At 43.7% G+C, this 17450-nt stretch overlaps 1 protein-coding gene and 1 long non-coding RNA gene across 2 annotated transcripts in view; one reads left to right on the top strand and one right to left on the bottom strand.

Moving 5' to 3' along the window:
• The window catches only part of WDHD1 (WD repeat and HMG-box DNA binding protein 1), a 29928-nt gene extending 21718 nt beyond the window's left edge, over positions 1-8210 (top strand). The window contains exons 18-26 of the mRNA XM_080394382.1: positions 101-232; positions 570-778; positions 2514-2644; positions 3571-3627; positions 4523-4566; positions 4727-4885; positions 5301-5434; positions 6617-6752; positions 7297-8210. Coding sequence (XP_080250508.1) covers positions 101-232; positions 570-778; positions 2514-2644; positions 3571-3627; positions 4523-4566; positions 4727-4885; positions 5301-5434; positions 6617-6752; positions 7297-7497 — 1203 coding nt within the window. The 3' untranslated portion in view covers positions 7498-8210. The remainder of the gene's footprint in view (positions 1-100; positions 233-569; positions 779-2513; positions 2645-3570; positions 3628-4522; positions 4567-4726; positions 4886-5300; positions 5435-6616; positions 6753-7296) is intronic.
• Positions 8211-11221: 3011 nt separating this feature from the next.
• LOC308066759 lies at positions 11222-17441 on the bottom strand. Its single transcript, XR_013929285.1, has 2 exons — positions 17369-17441; positions 11222-17327 (listed from the first exon to the last, which is right to left on the bottom strand). It is a non-coding gene; the product is annotated as an uncharacterized lncRNA (long non-coding RNA).
• Between the last annotated feature and the right edge of the window lie 9 nt (positions 17442-17450).

Below are 17450 nucleotides of genomic sequence, written 5' to 3'. Positions count from 1 at the left end.
AAGAATAAGTGGATAAAATATGTTGTAAATTGTTGGGCATTATGTTGTGGGCTGTCTTGTCCCCTCTGATCTCCAGCGCACATCTTTCTCCCTTTTTCAGGAACAGTACTGGCGTTCTGTTGTATTCCTTAACCATGTGGATTACTTATTGAAAAACGGCTATGAAATTGATGAAAATGCTAAAAGTCAGTCAGTGAAAGAACAGCAGGAACTTCTAATGAAGCTCTTTGCCGTAAGTACAAATAAACAAAAACTAGAAAGAATTTCTGAGACGTTATTTTGATGTAAATTTTGAAGTGATTCCTCATATTGGAAGTCTGGGTAGTGACTGGCAATCTGGCTAGTTCACAGACTATGATGAAGTGGACTGTAGTTAATATTGCTTATCAGTATAAAGGGTGGGAGGAAGAGCAAAAGAAAAACTTTTTTTTTCTTCCTTATGAAGCTTGTGCTTGTTGGTGGCTTGTCTTTATTCATTCATTCCACCAAGACCATAATATTCAGGTCCTAGAGTCTGGAGACAGCTATGTAACTGAAGTGTGTAACTCCCAAGGCTTCTTTTCTTTCAGCTTTCTTGTAAGCTGGAGCGTGAATTTCGTTGTCTGGAACTTGCTGACCTCATGACACAAAACGTTGTGAATTTAGCTATCAAGTATGCTTCTCGCTCTCGAAAACTAAATTTAGCTCAGCGACTTAATGAAATGGCTGCAGAAAAAGTGAGTGAGTTGGCAACAGCACCAGAAGATGAAGAGGATTTCCGAAAGCACTTGAATGCTGGGTAACACAAACTTCTATGATTAAAAAACTGGGAACATTTTTACAGATCTATTAATATTTTGGTCCAGTTGATGCACTTTTCTGGACCACAGTTTGTAATTTGTATTTGTTATGAAGTGACAGTCTGTGTTGCTCTGCTTATAAATTGTACATATAAAATAGTACATCCCTGCTGATATCCTGTGAGACACTTACATACCAGGATACAAACACAAAGGGAAATATCTCCACTCTTTGCTTCCCGTATATCTGTGTTTAACGGCTACCGAGCCAAAGCAAACTCCAATCAAACCAAGTTGCTCTGATAGGAATTTTTTTCATGTCATGCCCCCCTGCCCCTTGTGCTGGTTAGGTTATTTGACTCTGACCTGTTTTTTTTCTTCTTTGTCTCTGTCTCTATCTCACTTCATTCCAAAACCATCTAAAAATCCTTTTATCTTTCTCCAGCCCTCCTCTCTTTCAGTGTCCCATCACAGTGTATCCTATTTAGTCTTACTCCCTCCTAACTAATCCCAGCTCTTCAAAGCTAAGAAAATATTACAGGTTTTTTCTCCTCTGTATCTGTGCTATCTAACTTCCCCCTCCTACTTGCATCTGCTTTGCAAAGCATGATGAGGCAAAAGATGTGTGTGTGGGGGGTGTTTGATGGTGTTTTGGGTTTTTTTTATGTTGCTTTTTGTTTGGTTTTGGTTTTGTGTATTTTTTTTTAATATAGACCATGCAGAAGAGCTGTGTTCTCGCTTGGCCTCTGGGTGGTACAGCTATAAAGAAAATAGATGCCAACCACCAGTCTGATAGTGCAGAAATGTCTTCCTATAACAATTTCCTGTATGAAGTTTGGAACTTCTTTAAGCAAGAGGAAGTGATAAGTCCCTGAACTTCTCTAGCCTTTCCCTTATTCTTCTGTATGAAATGGCACATTCAAAACTCATTTCTAAATGCTCTAACTTGTTCTTCTGGATCACACATGAAAGCTGTAATTCTGTGGCTGCAACTTCGGCCACTCTGAGGGTTAAAATTCATCACAATTGCTATATTGTTCTTGATGCCAGAGTAATCGAATACTGATGTTCTGGTTGAAAGAAATTAACCTTTTGTTTACGTATACGCAGATTTTAGTGATCAGCAAAGATTAGGAGGAGAATGCAAGAAATGTAGATGCTACTATACTGGGAATTTAGCAAATAGTCAGATTAAACATTAAAACTTGCTGCCCAGACTGAAAATATGTATCCATGATACCACCTGTGTATTTATTCATGTATGCAGAAAAGTAATCTAGCATCACTTATGATGTTGGAGGTTTAAATGGAAATTACAGGAGTTGTTTTATGCTTGTGTTTGTATTTGCAGCAAAGTGTTCTGGCAACAATAGCGATGCACTCTGAAGGCTGCTGCTTCTGTTCAGGTGCTGGCTTTTGTGTGTGGAGCTGTTGGAAGGCCAGTGCAGATACTTTTAGCTGAGTGTGAATTTCAGGCTGTTTCATAGCCGTGTGTGGTCTGTCTTAAAACTACATCAGTACCACTTCAGGTGACTGCAGTTGGTGTTTCAGAGTGAAGTGGTTAATTAGTCTTTATTTTCTTTTTGTAATCATCGCAGTTTAATCAGGGGTATAATGCAAATAGATGAAAAATGTTGTTGTTCTTATTTCCTAAATTAGGTAAGTTAGCTTTCCATTGTTCCAGTTTTCTTTCTCAATGTGTTGACCACTTTCTGATGAATTCCTTCCATTTAGTTACAGGAGCTCTGCCACAGAGTGGAGTCAGCTGCCAGTCAGAAATGTTCAGCAGGACCAAGAAATGGAAGATGCTGGGGAAACTGGTGCCTATGAGGAAGCAGAAGAAACACCAGAAGTACAGGAACAGAGTAAGAAAAATGTATTTTCAGAATAGGCTGGAAGCTATCTAGATGTCTCTTTCACAAACTTAATAAGGAATTCTGGAAAACTCTCAGATAACTTGTCGTTTGGATAACTTGGCTATGCAGACAAAGGGTTTTCTGTCTCTGGTTTTGGTTTTGTTCCATTGACTTAAAATTTAGGAAAGACAGGCGCCGCACCTGTCACAAGGCACGGCAAGTGAGCTACAGGAGGTTTGGTTTAGAAGCCATTTAGGTAAATAATCCTATTTATTTCACTGAATTTTGAAACTGCAGCTGTAGCAGGGGCTAGGTTTTCTGTTACCTGGTTAGAACAGGTATGGTAGTTTCTGATCTGTCTGTCTTGGTGTTGACATGAACAAATGCACAGGAATAATGGAGTGACATGCAGTAATCCTGCCTCTGAGCTTCCTGTTACCTGGAATTCCCTGTGGGAGATGAGTGGCAGTGCCTACCTGAGAGAGGGGGTTCATATTCCAGGTTGTGCCTGCATTTGCTGCAGAGATACAAGTTTAATGTGTGTCATCTGCTCTGTTGCAGTTTGCTTATGCGTTGTACTTAGTAACTGTTTGAGGGACCCTTGGGGAGTTTTTCCTGTCGTCTGTTACTATTTATAATGGACTGGGTTACTTTATGAAATGGTTACTTTTTCAGCTCAGATCTTGCAGGAGTTGAATGGATAGACAAGTAATTTGCTGGGCACACTTTAAGGAATAAGTATACAACTCAAGTTAAGTCTAGGTAGAGAACAGATGGTTTTGTAAAATTATGTACAATTTGAAAATGAAAACTCATGCTTTAAAATATAGATTGCTTTACTATAACTTACTTGTCTCTTTGGGGTTTTGTTTTTAAATAAGTTATGCTGTTAGATTTTATGCACTTAAATATGTACCCCTTTCTTTTTTCTGAAGGGCCAAATCCTTTCTCCAAAGGTGTCACTTCAGCAGAGGTGACTACTCCAAAGTCTGGTGAGTAAATCTCTGTTTATTCCAGGAGGAGAACTTTGTTGTGCTTCATGACATCTGCTCCTGTTTTTATGCTCTGTTCTCCTGTTAGTACTAAAATCTGGTGCATAACACTGTTGTCAAGTGGTAGCTTGCACTGACTGTTGTTTGGATGTTTTTAAGAGGTTCCCTATTCCTGCTGATGTCTTCATTACCTTTATGATGTGGCATAACACTGTTCTGATTGCCTTAGCTGTGCCAAATGATGAATCGGCTGTCTGCCTGGCTGCGTCATGAAGGCATTCTTTAGGAGAGGGGAGAAATGAGACAAATCATCAGTTGATTTGTTTTACTAACTGCAGGCACATTTACTGGTTGCACTTACAAGGCAGAGTGGGTAACTGTCTTCGAACTGTGAGTCTGAGCAGGCAGGGGCAGAACGTGACCTCTTACTGCTTCTTGCTTCTTCCCTCCTGCCAGCCCCCTAGCAAGAATAATAGGAGTGGAAACGGATTTGGGAGTGGAGGAAGTGCTGGGTCTTCCTGTAGATTTGTATTTTAAGCTGTTGGTCCTGTGTGGCATTTCTGATGACTAATAGTAGCTGAGCATGTACAGTATAACCTTCACAGGGCTATTTAAGTGCTTTCTCTTTGTCCGACCACTTTCAAGCCTGGTGGGAACTTCTCTTCTTTGGGGTGGAATACTTGATGCCTTTGATGTAGTTGTCCTCTTCAATTTTCAATGAACAGAGGCTGAAACACGCACAATGAGTGTTAGCCTTGTTCTTTGGAAATTAGGCTAATGTTGTTTCATCTACTCATCTAAAATGTGCACATTGCTTCATAGATTTATGGGAGTGTGTGTGTACACACGCGTGCATTTTTACATTTGTGGTTTTTTTTTATTTTCTATTAAATAGCTGTAATTGTGTCAAGCAGCCAAGGACGAGTGAATCCCTTTAAGGTAAGAATTTTGCAGCTGGTTTGATCGCGGTGTTCTTAAAATTATGACAGATTATTATAGCTGAAGTTTACATTATAATTATGACTGATATCTTGGAGGGACAGAGGAGAGGAGAACATGACGCAAAAGAAATGAAGTGTTTGTTTATTTGTTTTCCTAGGTGTCACCTAACAGAAAGGACCCAGTGGTCCCCTCAGCAAATGTTCTAGACACTATGAGTAAATACCCAAAGAAAACTTCTTTGTCTAGCAGTCGAGCTGTAAACAAGCAGAACCCTCCAGTTATAAAGCCTCTGATTCCCAAACCTAAGTCCAAGCAGGTAATATTTCTGGTCTCTTTACATTGTTTCGGTGAGCAAAGAACAATAAATTGAATTTTACAAGCTTTTGTCAAGTATGAAACCCTGATGATTGAGTAAAGCATCTTAGATGGCAAAATGCATTTAAGCGTACCGCAAAAACTATAAAGGTACATAAAAGAGAAAAAAAAAAAAAAAAAGAAAACCAGTTGTGGAAATTACGTTCTGCACTAAATTGTGTGCTTTTATTTTCAGTAGTGTTAACAAAATATCTGCTATGCTGAAATTGGATGGATTAGATGCTGTATTAATGCAAGTGATTATTATGTCTTTAGGAAAGGCTTGGGGTTTTTTAGGGTGCATGGTGTCTGAGAGTGAGGTGTTCTTATGTTTTTGGTTTTGTTTTTTTTAAAAAAAACCACCTTAATTTTTATAGGCTTTAGCAGCTTCCTTCTTCCAAGCTCGTACACCTACATCTAGTGAAAAAACAGTGGAAGAAAGAGAAGAAAAAACAGGAAACGAGTCCCATCAAGTCAAAGTCACTGCACAGCAGAACACTGAGAATGGAAGGTGAGCAGACGCTTGCATCTCAGTGCTGTATTTCAGTTTTGACAGAATAACAAGTCCAAAACCTACTTCATTTCCGACAACATTGGACTGGCCAAAGTAGCAGAACATCAAAATTGAAGTGTTAGCTTGCAAGTTGTCACATCTGTGAACCCCCTTCAGAAATCTAGTAGACTGCTACTTATACCACACATATTATCAAACAAACCTGCATAAAATGCATCGGTTGAATTTCCAGATTGCCTCATTACAAACACAGGGAAAAGCATTCTGTCCGTTAAATCTTTCCCAGTGTACATGGCAGTGTTATTCAAAGTAGAAGTTTTGCATCAGACTGAGTCAAATGTATAAGTGAATAAGAAATGAACAATGCAAAATGTGATTTTGGGGGCTCTAAGCAATGATTTTTGCTTTGATACCTGTTATGCATTTGATAATAATGACCATTGAATGATAAATGAAACCATGCTGCTGTGCCAGTTCCAGGTGTAGGAAACACTTGAAGTTTAAACATCTCTAGCAAATCTCAAAGGAAGCCTGAAAACTAAGGGTTTTATGTGAAAGTGTAAAAGCTTTATTTTAGTGTGGTTTTTAAAAAAGAAAACAACAAAAAACTTATATGACCTTAGGAGCACATCTCTTCCCAGCTAAGACTCTCATCTGTCTTGTTCCTCTGGAGAAGATGTATTTTCTACATCCAAGTCCTTATGAAACTTGCATTATTATAATAGTGTTACATTTAGACTTCTTTTAACTGAGGAAGATGAAGGTAATTATTATTCATTTGGACTAGCGTTCTTTTCATTAACATTTACAGATAGTGTTCTAAAACAAGTGGCAAGGAGAATTGTGAAAAGGATTAGCTGAAATATGCTAATACATGCTGTATTTTCAGGGTGATGGAACCCTGTCAGAAAGGAAGAAAACCATTATGCTTTGTCATTCTAAAACTGAAATGTTAATCTCCATATATATCAGTTTTAATAAAAATGCCTGACTTAGTCTTGCCTTGTCAGCATCTTCTCTGAGCATACTGCAGCAGAAGAGAGCTGACTGCTGACTATATATGTCTTTTTATTTCAAGAACAAAAAAATCCAGTTAGGTGGTATTTAGAAATGTTGGTTTGGGGGATATGGTTTTCCTATGACCTTCTTAAACAGACAATCTCTGCGTGGTTGTTTTAGGCCAAAGACAGGATTCCAGATGTGGCTAGAAGAGAACAGAGCAAACATTTTGACAGATAATCCTGATCTGAATGAAGCAGAAGTAATAAAAGAAGGCATGAGTCGATTTAGAATACTGTCGTCAGAGGAAAGAATGGTAACCCTTGGTTATTTTCGATTAGGAATTTTTTTTTCTTTAAATTCCACTGTTCTCCATCTTCATGGGCTTCGATTTTGAGTTGGGCCAGGCTCTACAACATACACTTTATGAAAATATAACTGTCTGAATAATAAGTAATAGCAGAAAGCAGCTTTTCTGAAGTGAGGCATGTGAGAAAAATGTAACCAATGAAGAAATAAAAAAAGAGAAGGGAAGGAGTTAAAAGTGATGTAGCCAAACTGAATTCATTGAGACTTAAATTTGTTCTAAGATTTTTTTGTGTTTCTTATTTGTCCAGAAATACAATTAAGAGCTTCAATTTCATATACAGGCTGAAATATATAGAAGTATAGTTTTGAAGGAGAATGTTGTTAGAAAAAAGGTAAGCGAGGAAATTGTTCCTACCTTGATCCTTGTAAGTTCTTAACAGGAATTATTTTAGTGCCTCCCTAGAATCAGAGAAATAAGGTGTATGAAATGAAGTGGTGAGTTTTGTGGCCTAATCTGTAGTTTTCTGTTTAATTATGTGCTTTCTTCAAAGGTGTGGACTGAGAAGGCAAAAAGAGGATCAGTTAGTGATTTGGCAGAAGATAAAAAGCGAAAGCGTCCCACAACTGATGAAGATGAAGTGAAAAAGGACCAGGAACAGAAATCGGAGGACTCAAATATATCCAAAAAACCAAAGCCTTTAGATCGATCTACCAATGTCAGATTGTCAGCTTTTGCATTCAAGCAGAGCTAAACAATGTGGTACCTTCTCAGTGTCTGTTTTCTGAAAATATTAGGTAGCTCTGTATCGAGAAATTTGCTACTGTGCTCAAAGAGCACTAGCAAAAGAAAAAAAATTGCCTTGCTCCAAATAGTCTTTTAGAAAGTATTTTATTATCAGTTCTTGAGGGAAATGTTGAATCCACTTTCCCCAATCTTCTGCAAATTACTAGTATGAAGCTTGATAGCAAAACTAATACCAAGGAACCCTGTTACCTAGAAGCACAGTTCCACACAGTCTTGTGTAGCTGTGTGCCTCATACTTGTAATATTTGATGCTAAATACAGATTAATTATTCTGAGGAGGATGAACTACGTCCCAGAGCTGTTCTGTGGTTTTAAAGAGGCGAAGTAATGGCTTCTATGCCTTTCCTCCTGCCGGCTGCAAACACTTGTAAGAGAGAGGTGCTCAAGGAAGTGGGGGCGAGGGGAGGATAGCTTAACATGTTGCTGGTGTTCAGCTGCATTTTCAACACTTGTGGCTGTGATGAGGGCAGAGATCAGCCTGATACAGGCAGGGAGAGAAAACCAGGGCAGAAGCTGAATTAGGAAGGTCAGGTGTGCAAAAATGAGTCCTTCCAGGCTGTGCCTCAGCAGGGTCCAGAAAGTGCTCAGAACTTGAAAATATCTGTATTGTTTCATGTAATTTTTTTTTTTTTAATAAAATGTGAATGTTTCTTTGTTTAAGAGTGGTCTCCTTTGCCATTTTTTGTAATTAAACTGACTTTTACCTACAAGTCATAAGGCAGTTGTATTTACCCTTCTCTGGAGAAAAGGCAGTATGTCTAATAAATGTATTTGAAACAAATTTTGAATTCTTTTTTTAAGAAAAGGCAAAATATTTTAACTCTTTAGCATAACAACTGAGACTGAAGAGTTCTCTTTTTTGGGGGGGAGTGGGGAGGGTTTGCACATCCTTTCATTGTTTGCCTTTTTTATTCCTCTTTGTATTATTACTGAAAAGGCCAATGACTCTTCATTTAAAACGTATTCTTAACATTGAATTTTGTAGACTGAATATTCAGTGAGATTTCTATAAAAGCTACTACATCTCAGTGCAAAAGGCATTCTGCTAGACTTTGTTGAGCAATTGTTGCAGGTCGTTTTGGAGAAAAGAGCTCTTGTTTTCACTATATGAAGAAAAGAAAACGAATCCCACACCATCACCACCAAAACCTCAAAAAAAAACTGGGGGTCATGATGTCAGCCAGGGGTGGTAAATAGAAATGGAGAAAAACCTGAGGACCTGTCACTTTGAATGTTTTTTCTCGTCCATGGTTCTTTTCTTACAGGTATTATTTGTTTCATGCTGATAGTAGATACCAAGTAATAATGAATATAAGTAATAATTAATTTTTTTATTGACATCATGCAGGATGTTCAGGAGAATAGTGGCATATTGTAGTGATTTTTCTGTATTTGGAAAGAAATGACTGTATCAGAGACTGGAATTCATTTTTAGGCAGTAAAGCATATTTCCACATTTGGGTGTGTTGGAGAAAAATGGAATTGGATTGGTAAGAAAAACATCCTGATAGAAAAAACACCATGGGCTTGGTCAACTGCGTAATATTTTCTCTCTGCTAGGCTAGGTGGTTCTGGTGATGACTGGAGCATCGTGGCCATGGTGCTGAGAGATGAGGTGGGTGTGAGTGGATGCTCTTTCTTTTCAACTACATACACATAATCCATATTCCCTTGAGCTGCCCGCCAGGCGCCCTTTCTGCAGGCCCAATACAAGAAGTCGAGTCACCTGCAGTAACAAGCTCTTTGAGTGACTCTTCAGGGCTTCTATCTAAAAGCTGCATAAAATTTCTAGAGCAAGATATTTATGTAGAAGCTAGTTGTGCTTCCCGATGTTGGGGCCATGTTGGCATGCCGTTCCTGCTGTGCAGGCTGTGCTCTGCTTCAAACTGCAGGCACAAATCCGGTATGGTTCCCGTCCTGCGGCAGAGGCGGGTGGGCATCCACTGCTGCAAACAGCTGGTCCTGCAATGCAGCCAAAGTCCTTTTGGCTCCTGTAGCTTATTTGGGATGTTTCCTGGTTCCTTCTGTGAGCGCTGGGCTTTGCAGTCGTGTAGCTCTTCTGAACAAACACGGCAAAGGTCTGTTTAAAGGGAGGCTCCTGCATTTAGTGGCTGGTTTCACGGAAATCCCTGGGGATGTTTGGTATCATCCTGTGTGTGGCTTGTTCCTGTTTGCTTTCCTCCTGCTTAATTTTTCATGGATATTTGTGGCCTTCATCAGGCCCAATGTCCACAGCCTTGGGCTCCCGGTCTGGGTCTCGCCGCTGCTCCCCTGGCTGGCTAGAAGTGGCAAAACTGTTTCTGACATCAGACTTGAAATTTTGCATTGGAGCTGTGAAATCGCACAGCTGTGTCAGTGGCTGCAATGGTGATTGCAGCAGTGATTTTTAATTACGGCAGCTGCTGCTGCCTATGGCAATGAAATAACCAACCAACAGGGGCTATTAAGATCATGGAAGCAAGTAGCTGGCTGCTTTTATGCTGGGAGGATCATTTCCCACTAGGCTGCTCTTATGTTTCTTTCATCAAAGATGGGTTTTGCTCTATTACACAGCTCTGGGCAGAGCCACAAATAGATGCTCCATCATCTGGAGCCTTCCGTGGAGCTGTACCGAGCCAGCTGGGCACGGGGCGCGCTCATCCAGCGAAAAGCACTGGCAGGACAGTGCTATCTATAACTTTCAATTCAGGTGGAAGTGAAATGCCAAACCAAAAATGAGCAGAAAACATGGAATGGGTTTTCAAGTAAAAACAGTTAAATCTCTACTAGCTGGGTTTTGGGGTTTTTTGGGGTTTTTTTTTGTTTGTTTGTTTTTAAAGATGCGCCCTGAATAATTTAATAGAATTCCACTGGAGTCTTCAGAAATGCTTGTTTGTCCAGAATTTGCCATCTTTCTGTTGGAAAACCAGGTCTTTTAGAAAAGCCAACCTGGAAACTGTGTCAAAGAACCTGCCTGATGTCGACTACTCTGACCATGCTCAGAAATCCAGTGAGGGGGGATTGCCCTGTGGGAACAGCCGATCTTTGGATGAGATTTGAAAGGCTCCAGCTACTGACCCACTGCCAGGGCTCTGCTGTTTTCTGTCCCCACGTTGTGGCGCCGAAAAGCTTTGCTGTGCCTAACCCCAACCCCAACTCCCCCGCCTAATTACTGCCATTCCTCTTCAAACCCCAGAAACACAAAGCACCTTCTCTTTCTTGCTCTGTCTCTGCGCCTGCCGTCCTCTCCTGTTCAGTTGCATTATTTGAGCTTAAAAAAATAAATCCCTTTCTCATGCATTTTTACTTAAGAAGAAAGTCATGTTAAAGAAGTGGTGTAATGAAAACAGCAGGTGATGGAATTTGCAAAAGAGAGTATTGCTGAATATTTGTGTGTGTGGCATTTTGTTCAGTTACTGTTGTTGCTCCATGTCTAACTTAGAGCTGCTCCTTGCTGGAATGCTGCAGCTACTACCCAAAAATAGTTTCACTCTGATGGGTTCAGTCTGTCAGCTTTTCGGGGTGTGTGTGGGGGGTGGGTGTATAATCCAAAGTAGCAAACACCCCCTGCACTTGTTCCGTAGCTGGCAGAGTGTTTCAAGCCTTTTATGTTCTAGAAAGATCTATAAATTACCTACTAGGTGTGCTGGAGCATTGCTAACCTGTTGGACTTCAGAGGAAGGCACTGGACCTGCAGGAAGCTCAGCATTTATTCAGAGAAAGAACATTTGTACTACAAATAAACAAAATATTTGCTCAGTTCATAAAAAATGTTTTCTTTGGCTTTCCCAGCACTTGCTCCATAACATAATTTTACTACAAAAGAAACCAACACCACAACACAGCCCAGTCCATAAAACCAACGTGAAAAGCCTCATCTGCTGTGGGAGCATTGCGCTGCAGTACGACAGGGCATGAGCTCAGAGGAGGATGGCAGGTACGCCAGGGGAGGAAAGCACTCTTCCCATGGCATTTCATTTTCTACCCGCGATGCTTACTGCTGCCGGGCTCAGACACGCGGGGCCAGCAGCCAACAGGCAGGTGACACTGTGGCTGGGCTCCCGAATGAGTCTTTTGCACACCCGACTTTTATTATTTTTTTTAATGGTGTGTAATGCCAAATCCTGACAAAGAAACCTCTCTGCCCTTTGCGTGTCATGAATCCATGTCAACTTCTATTATTTTGGATTTGGAGAGCTTTCTTTGGCTGTGCTTTAAATCCCACGATGAGCAGCCTCCGGCGAGGATGCCGGTTCACATGGTACACAGCACAGAGCAGTAGCTGTTTTCAAATCGGTGTAAGGCCGATTGCTGCCTTTCATAGCAGGAGCTGGAACTTTTTTTGTGGTTTTCAGCATAGGTAGGGATCACATTAGATCTGTTTGCAGCACAACATGCGACAACTTTGTTGCAAGTACTTGGTACTGGAGTGCGACAGCAAATGGTTTGTGGCAATACAACGCTAGGTAAGATGCTGATCTCCGTCAGGGAAGAAAGATTTCTCCTCTTGGCTCCTGAGGGTGTCCTGTATCTCCAGTTCCCACAGCAAAACTGGTCCGTCCTGGGGTTAGCGCCACTGATGTTGGCTGGGGAGCTGTTGGTTCCTCAGGGCTTCTGCTGTGTCCCTCCCTGAGGATTTTCATCCATCTAAAGCAAAGTTCCTGTGGCTTGTTTGGAATTCTGTTTCCTCATAAGAAAACTAACTAACTGTTGGTTTTAACTTCTCCCTTGGCTGCTGTAGGGGTGATGCCTTCAGACTCAAATGGAGATTTGCTTTACAAAGCTAGTGCAAGTTGCACCCTGCCCCTGGCCTCTGCAGTTGTCACCTGCCCTGACAGTGCATGCAGCTGGCACAGCTTGGCTGCTCCAGCCGAGCAAGTTTCTTACCTTGTAGATGGTAAAAAAAAGTTGATACAAATGATGAATGGTGGGAAAGTCAAAAAAACTCAACCAGCTATGAAGCTTGGGGTAGAGCTGAGCAAAGGAGAGCCTATGTTCATGTAGAGGAATGAAGGCAGGTTAATTAACATTGATAATATACAGCTGTGAGCTGGCTTCAGGGGCGGTGCGTTGGCTGAGGTGGATGATGGGCAGCTGTGGCTGGTTCCTGCTGAGTAGTTAAATAGCTCTAAGGGGTAGGGAAGAGGAGCAGTAAATGAGGAGAGACATGGAAGAAGCAGAGGGAGGAGAGAGAGAGTGCCCTCGAGGTAGAAGAGACAAGGAGAAGGATGCAGCAGAGGCAAGAAGCAGGGTGGACTGGCCTGAAGAGGATGAAGAATCAGCATGGACAGTAGATGAACTTTTGAAAGCTTGTGGGGGATCGGTGACTGTGCCGGGACAAGGCGTGGGAACTACTTGCTGAAGTTAACCTGGTATGGGGTGGTAGAAGCCTTGTTGCAGCTTGATAGTTTTGAGAGTGCTGCGACATGTTCGGATGAGTTTTCCCCTCTCAAACATCTTCTGGCTATGAAACGCACCTCAATGTCTTTCCAAAGAATGTAACTGTGTGTTGGTTGTGGAGTGACTCAGCTTGGTAGTCCTGGCTGGCTAGTTCAAGGAGAAGACAACAGCGGTGAGAACTGCTTGTGAGGGGGCCGGGTGTCTCATGCAGCAGAGCTTTTTGATGAAGAACAGCAGACCTGGCTGCTCCTCCCTCCTCTCGGTTGATGCACTACATGTACTGCAGCATTCAGCTGAGTACACGTTTAATAGGAACTCATTTACTTAAAGGCAGGCAAAACACAAATACCTACTCAGGCTGTGAAAAGAGCCACTTGATGTTGAACTCGATTGGACACGAATGGCAGAGAAATTTTGCAGGAAGAGTTTGAAGCAGTGTGTTGCCAGGGAACAGTCCAGCCTACAAATCGCATTATCGACCTCGGGGTAATAAAGGTGAGAGGCGACCAAGGGGAGCGATGCAGGGACACGGCTGCTATTCCCGGCTGCCCAGGGCGTGAATCAAGAGCTGCTCTTGGTTTAGGAGTGGAGGCACCTAGAGATTGCCCTGGCCACTGTCAGATAGCTCCCCTCGGAAACACAGTACGGGTCCATGGGAGCCTGGAGACTTGTGTTATACATCTGTTTTCACATTCCTAAAAGTGCAAGTATGAATTTACTTCCTACAGCCTGGGTGGGCCATCCCTCTGAAAATTTTCAGATTTTGGGGGAGCAAAGGTTGGAGGAGTCCGTTGGTGTTCTCGAAATCCTGTGTCCTTGCTCTGTGAAGGCACAAAAGGAAACCCTGGGCAGGGCAAACCAGCTGCCTTCACTTCTAGTTTCACCTCTAAAATGTGAGACCTCACCAGGGAAGTTAAAATGCAGATTGCATCTGCAGGAGATCCCTCAGACCTTGGGGATCCTCTGTCCTTACAGAGTGACAAATCCCTCTAAGAGATTAGTATTTTAGGAGCCTGTAATCAATTTTGCTTGTTATTCTGGGTAACAGAATTAAACTGCTTGTGATTCACTCTTTATGCTAATACACTGTGATTCCAGGGGCTGATAGGTCTCAGCTGTATTTTCAGGGCTTGGGAAGGATGTCAGCAGGCTGCAACGTTGCCATCCATCGCTGCTGTGGGCTCAGCTATTATTTGAGGATCACGTTCGGGCCATGCTCTGGCTTGATGTTAATAGCAGGATCGATCTGCATCGCTCTTCTCCTGCTTGAGCTGTTAATGATACACTGGGTTGACACAGACGGTTTGAGAAGGTGGAATTTATCACTTCTAACCTTAAGCTCCGAGCCCAGTCCTAAATGCTCCTGCTTTATAGTCAGCAGAGGAAAAATAGTTGTCTTTTGTGCGTGACTTCTCAGCCTTTTGGCAGCTTTTGGAGTATAAATTGCTCTTGAAATACCTTTTAGATGGCCTCATCTGACCCAGTGAGGAATGCCCAGGGTCTCTTCACCCTTAGCCAGCTTGGTGTGGAGAGATTTCCTTTGACAGCCTGCTCTTCAAACCCTGAGGAGCATCTCAGGCATGCAGGGAATGATGCTCCAGACTTTCCGTGCCGGGTCCCACTCAATGCCATTGAAACAGCAAGGAAGCTCAACTGACCAAAATGGGTCAAGGAGTTGGAGCCTGAATACAAACCTGTTCTGTCCCATCCCTATTTTATATTTTCCCTACTTCTGAAGATGAAGGCAGTCTCTGATGGGCTTTACCATAGGCCATGCACCACCCTGGTGCCCAGCAGCATCCCCTTGCTCTTGCAGGGCCCCCCCAGGTACCCACCAGCAGGTGCGCTGAGCTTCTACCCACTTTAAACCTTATTCTAGATTTGCAAATAATTTAAGTTACAGCCTCAGGGCTTTTTGCTCTCTCTGTTTTGTTGCTTTTTAAGAATCTTTCATCAGTCTTCGAACAGCAAAAATAACCTCCAAGCTCTGAGTGAGCACAGGAAAGAGAAAGAGGGCACATTCCCTCTAGGAAATCCAGAGTATCTTTTAACAACATTGCACAGTACCGTCTGCTGCTCTTCTGGTTTACAGCCTGCATTTCACATTTTTTGGATATATTTGGAAACAGCAAGAAAAATTTCTTCAGGAAGGCTCAATGAGAACATGGGGTGTAATTAACAGGGTACTATCAATAAAATCTTATTGCAAGATACTGTAAAGAAAAAAGGGCCAAGCATTAGTGCTTCTGCTTACCCGTCTGATGTGCGCTTGCGTTTTAGAGGGAGAGGACTTCACCACGGCTGGAAATCATGGCCTGGCACATACCTAAATTACCCAAACCTAATAATCCCATGCTTGCAAATGTTGTTAGTAGAACTGCCAGCATTGGCTCCCATGTGTGCAACCGCTGCTCAAACGTACCCAAAATGGTTTTCAGTGCTCAAACCAGCAACTGCCCTCATCTCCCCATAAACAGGAGAAAAACTACAACCAACTCCAACAGCTTCTGACTTCAGACTGTTATAAAGCCTGGGGGGGGACTCTGGAGAGAGCATGTGATCTTCTTTTCCAAGAAAATAAAGGTAGTAAAGACTTAGGAGTGCCAAAACACTTAGATGCCCTTTACTAACCCCTTTCTCATATGGACTATTAGGTCCCAGCGGTTTATAGTTTCTGAGAAATGCTACTCAACCCTTTGAACCGTGTCAGCTTGCTCCAGATCCAAATGAAAGTGGTAGTCATTCTGCTGACTCTCATTGCATATTTTTTTTCAGCACATTTCTAGTAAGACAACCCATCTAGTTTCTGTGGAGCATTTGGACATCCGCAGAGGGCTGTGACATCATGTGAGGTCCCCGGCTGCACCCAGTGGGTGACTGGGGAGGAGCGGGGGTGGAGTTCAGAACTTCAGATGCTCCAGCACAGCAGTTTCTGTGCCGGATCGGAGCCCTGGGCAATAACACGGCAGTAAAGCCTGGCTGGCTGCAGGCCAGCGCCGGCCCCTTGATTTCACCTGAGTCATCCTGCCTCTCTGCTGGTAAAACCTGTGACCAGAAAGCAAATGATAAATGTGGAGTGTGTTACTGCTGCCGTTTTTTTTGGTTTGTTTTGTTTTTTTGTTTTTTTTTTTAATTTTTTTACCCCCACCCCCTGTCTTGGTTAAATGTAGCTCTTGTGCCAACAGGGGACGGAAGAAAGCCAGTGAGTCATGCTCCGCGCCTCATTCTTCCGACAGTTCCTTCCCCTCCTTATCCCAGTGATTTACCATTCCTCAGGCACAAGGTGGGAGAATTTCTCCCTTGTTGCCTTACGGATGGATCGGGTGTGAAAAGAGAGGACTTTGCTGTGTCCCGTAGCATCTCAGCCATTTATTTTGGTGGCAACCCAGGAAATGATGGCTTTTGGGGTTGGGGTGGTGGAGTGCACACCCTGTGCTCAGCGGAACCTTAGGACTCAGTTTCTCTCTCATAAAATCCTGGCAGAGCTTTGGCTGGAGGGGATCTCCCTTCCAAACCACCCAACCCAGCATTTCTTTCTTTGTTAACATTTGAACCCTATGTGGCGCCGGGGCAGAAAGGGCTGTTGGCAAAAATGAGCTGTTGATGTCTGCTGTATTTGCCCCCCAAATGCCTGGAGGATGCGGGATGCTCAAACCACTGTCAGGGCGATATTCCAGCCAGATCCCCAGGGAACCCCCAAAATATTTGGTTTCAGGTCATCAGAGACGGTGTGTTTCCAGAGTTGCAGAGTTGGGAATATGAAAACACCAGGGTGCATGAGTCCTGTGGCAAGAAGGTGTCTGCAGAGCTCATAGGTTTGAAGGGACTGAAACCCAGCCCTGAGGACTCGGAGAATCATGGAATGGTTTGGGTCGGAAGGGACCTTAAAGACCATCCAGTTCCAGCCCCCTGCCACGGGCAGGGACACCTCCCACCAGCCCAGGTTGCTCCAAGCCCCATCCAGCCTGGCCCTGAGCACTGAGGCGAAGCGGTAGGGACTGTCGCGATGGGGTACGTCGCACCCAGCATCGCCCCGGAGGATGCAGCCAGAGGCGGGGGGGACCCAGTGGGATGCGCCAGCAGCACCCCGGGACAAAACGGCCGGCTCCCCAAGCCTGAGAGGAGGAGGAGGAGAACATGCAGAATGGTGTCGGGACTGCTGCCCAGGGCACTGACCCGCACGCCGGCGGGACCGTCCCCATGCCCATCCCCTGCCGCAGCTGCCCCGCCGCTGCCCCGGGGCTCTCCACTGCCGCGCCCCGCACCGGAGGGCGGGAAGGGGGAGCCCCGCGGCGGCCCGGGGCCGGCACTCGGCACGCCGCACCCGCACTCCGCACCCCTCATCCGGCACTCTGCACCGCTCACCCCGCATCCGCACCCCGCTCCCGTACTCCGCACCTTTCATCCCGCACCCCTCACTCCGCATCCGCGCTCCGCACCTTTCACCCCCCGCTCCGCACCCGCGCTCCGGCTGAGACCGGCCGGCTCGTGACACGGTGGGTGACGTCACGGCGGCGGCGG

Source organism: Falco punctatus (genome assembly GCF_963210335.1).
Source record: "Falco punctatus genome assembly, chromosome: 7".
Taxonomy (NCBI): Eukaryota; Metazoa; Chordata; class Aves; order Falconiformes; family Falconidae; genus Falco; species Falco punctatus.
This window is presented reverse-complemented; position numbering and strand designations above follow the sequence as displayed.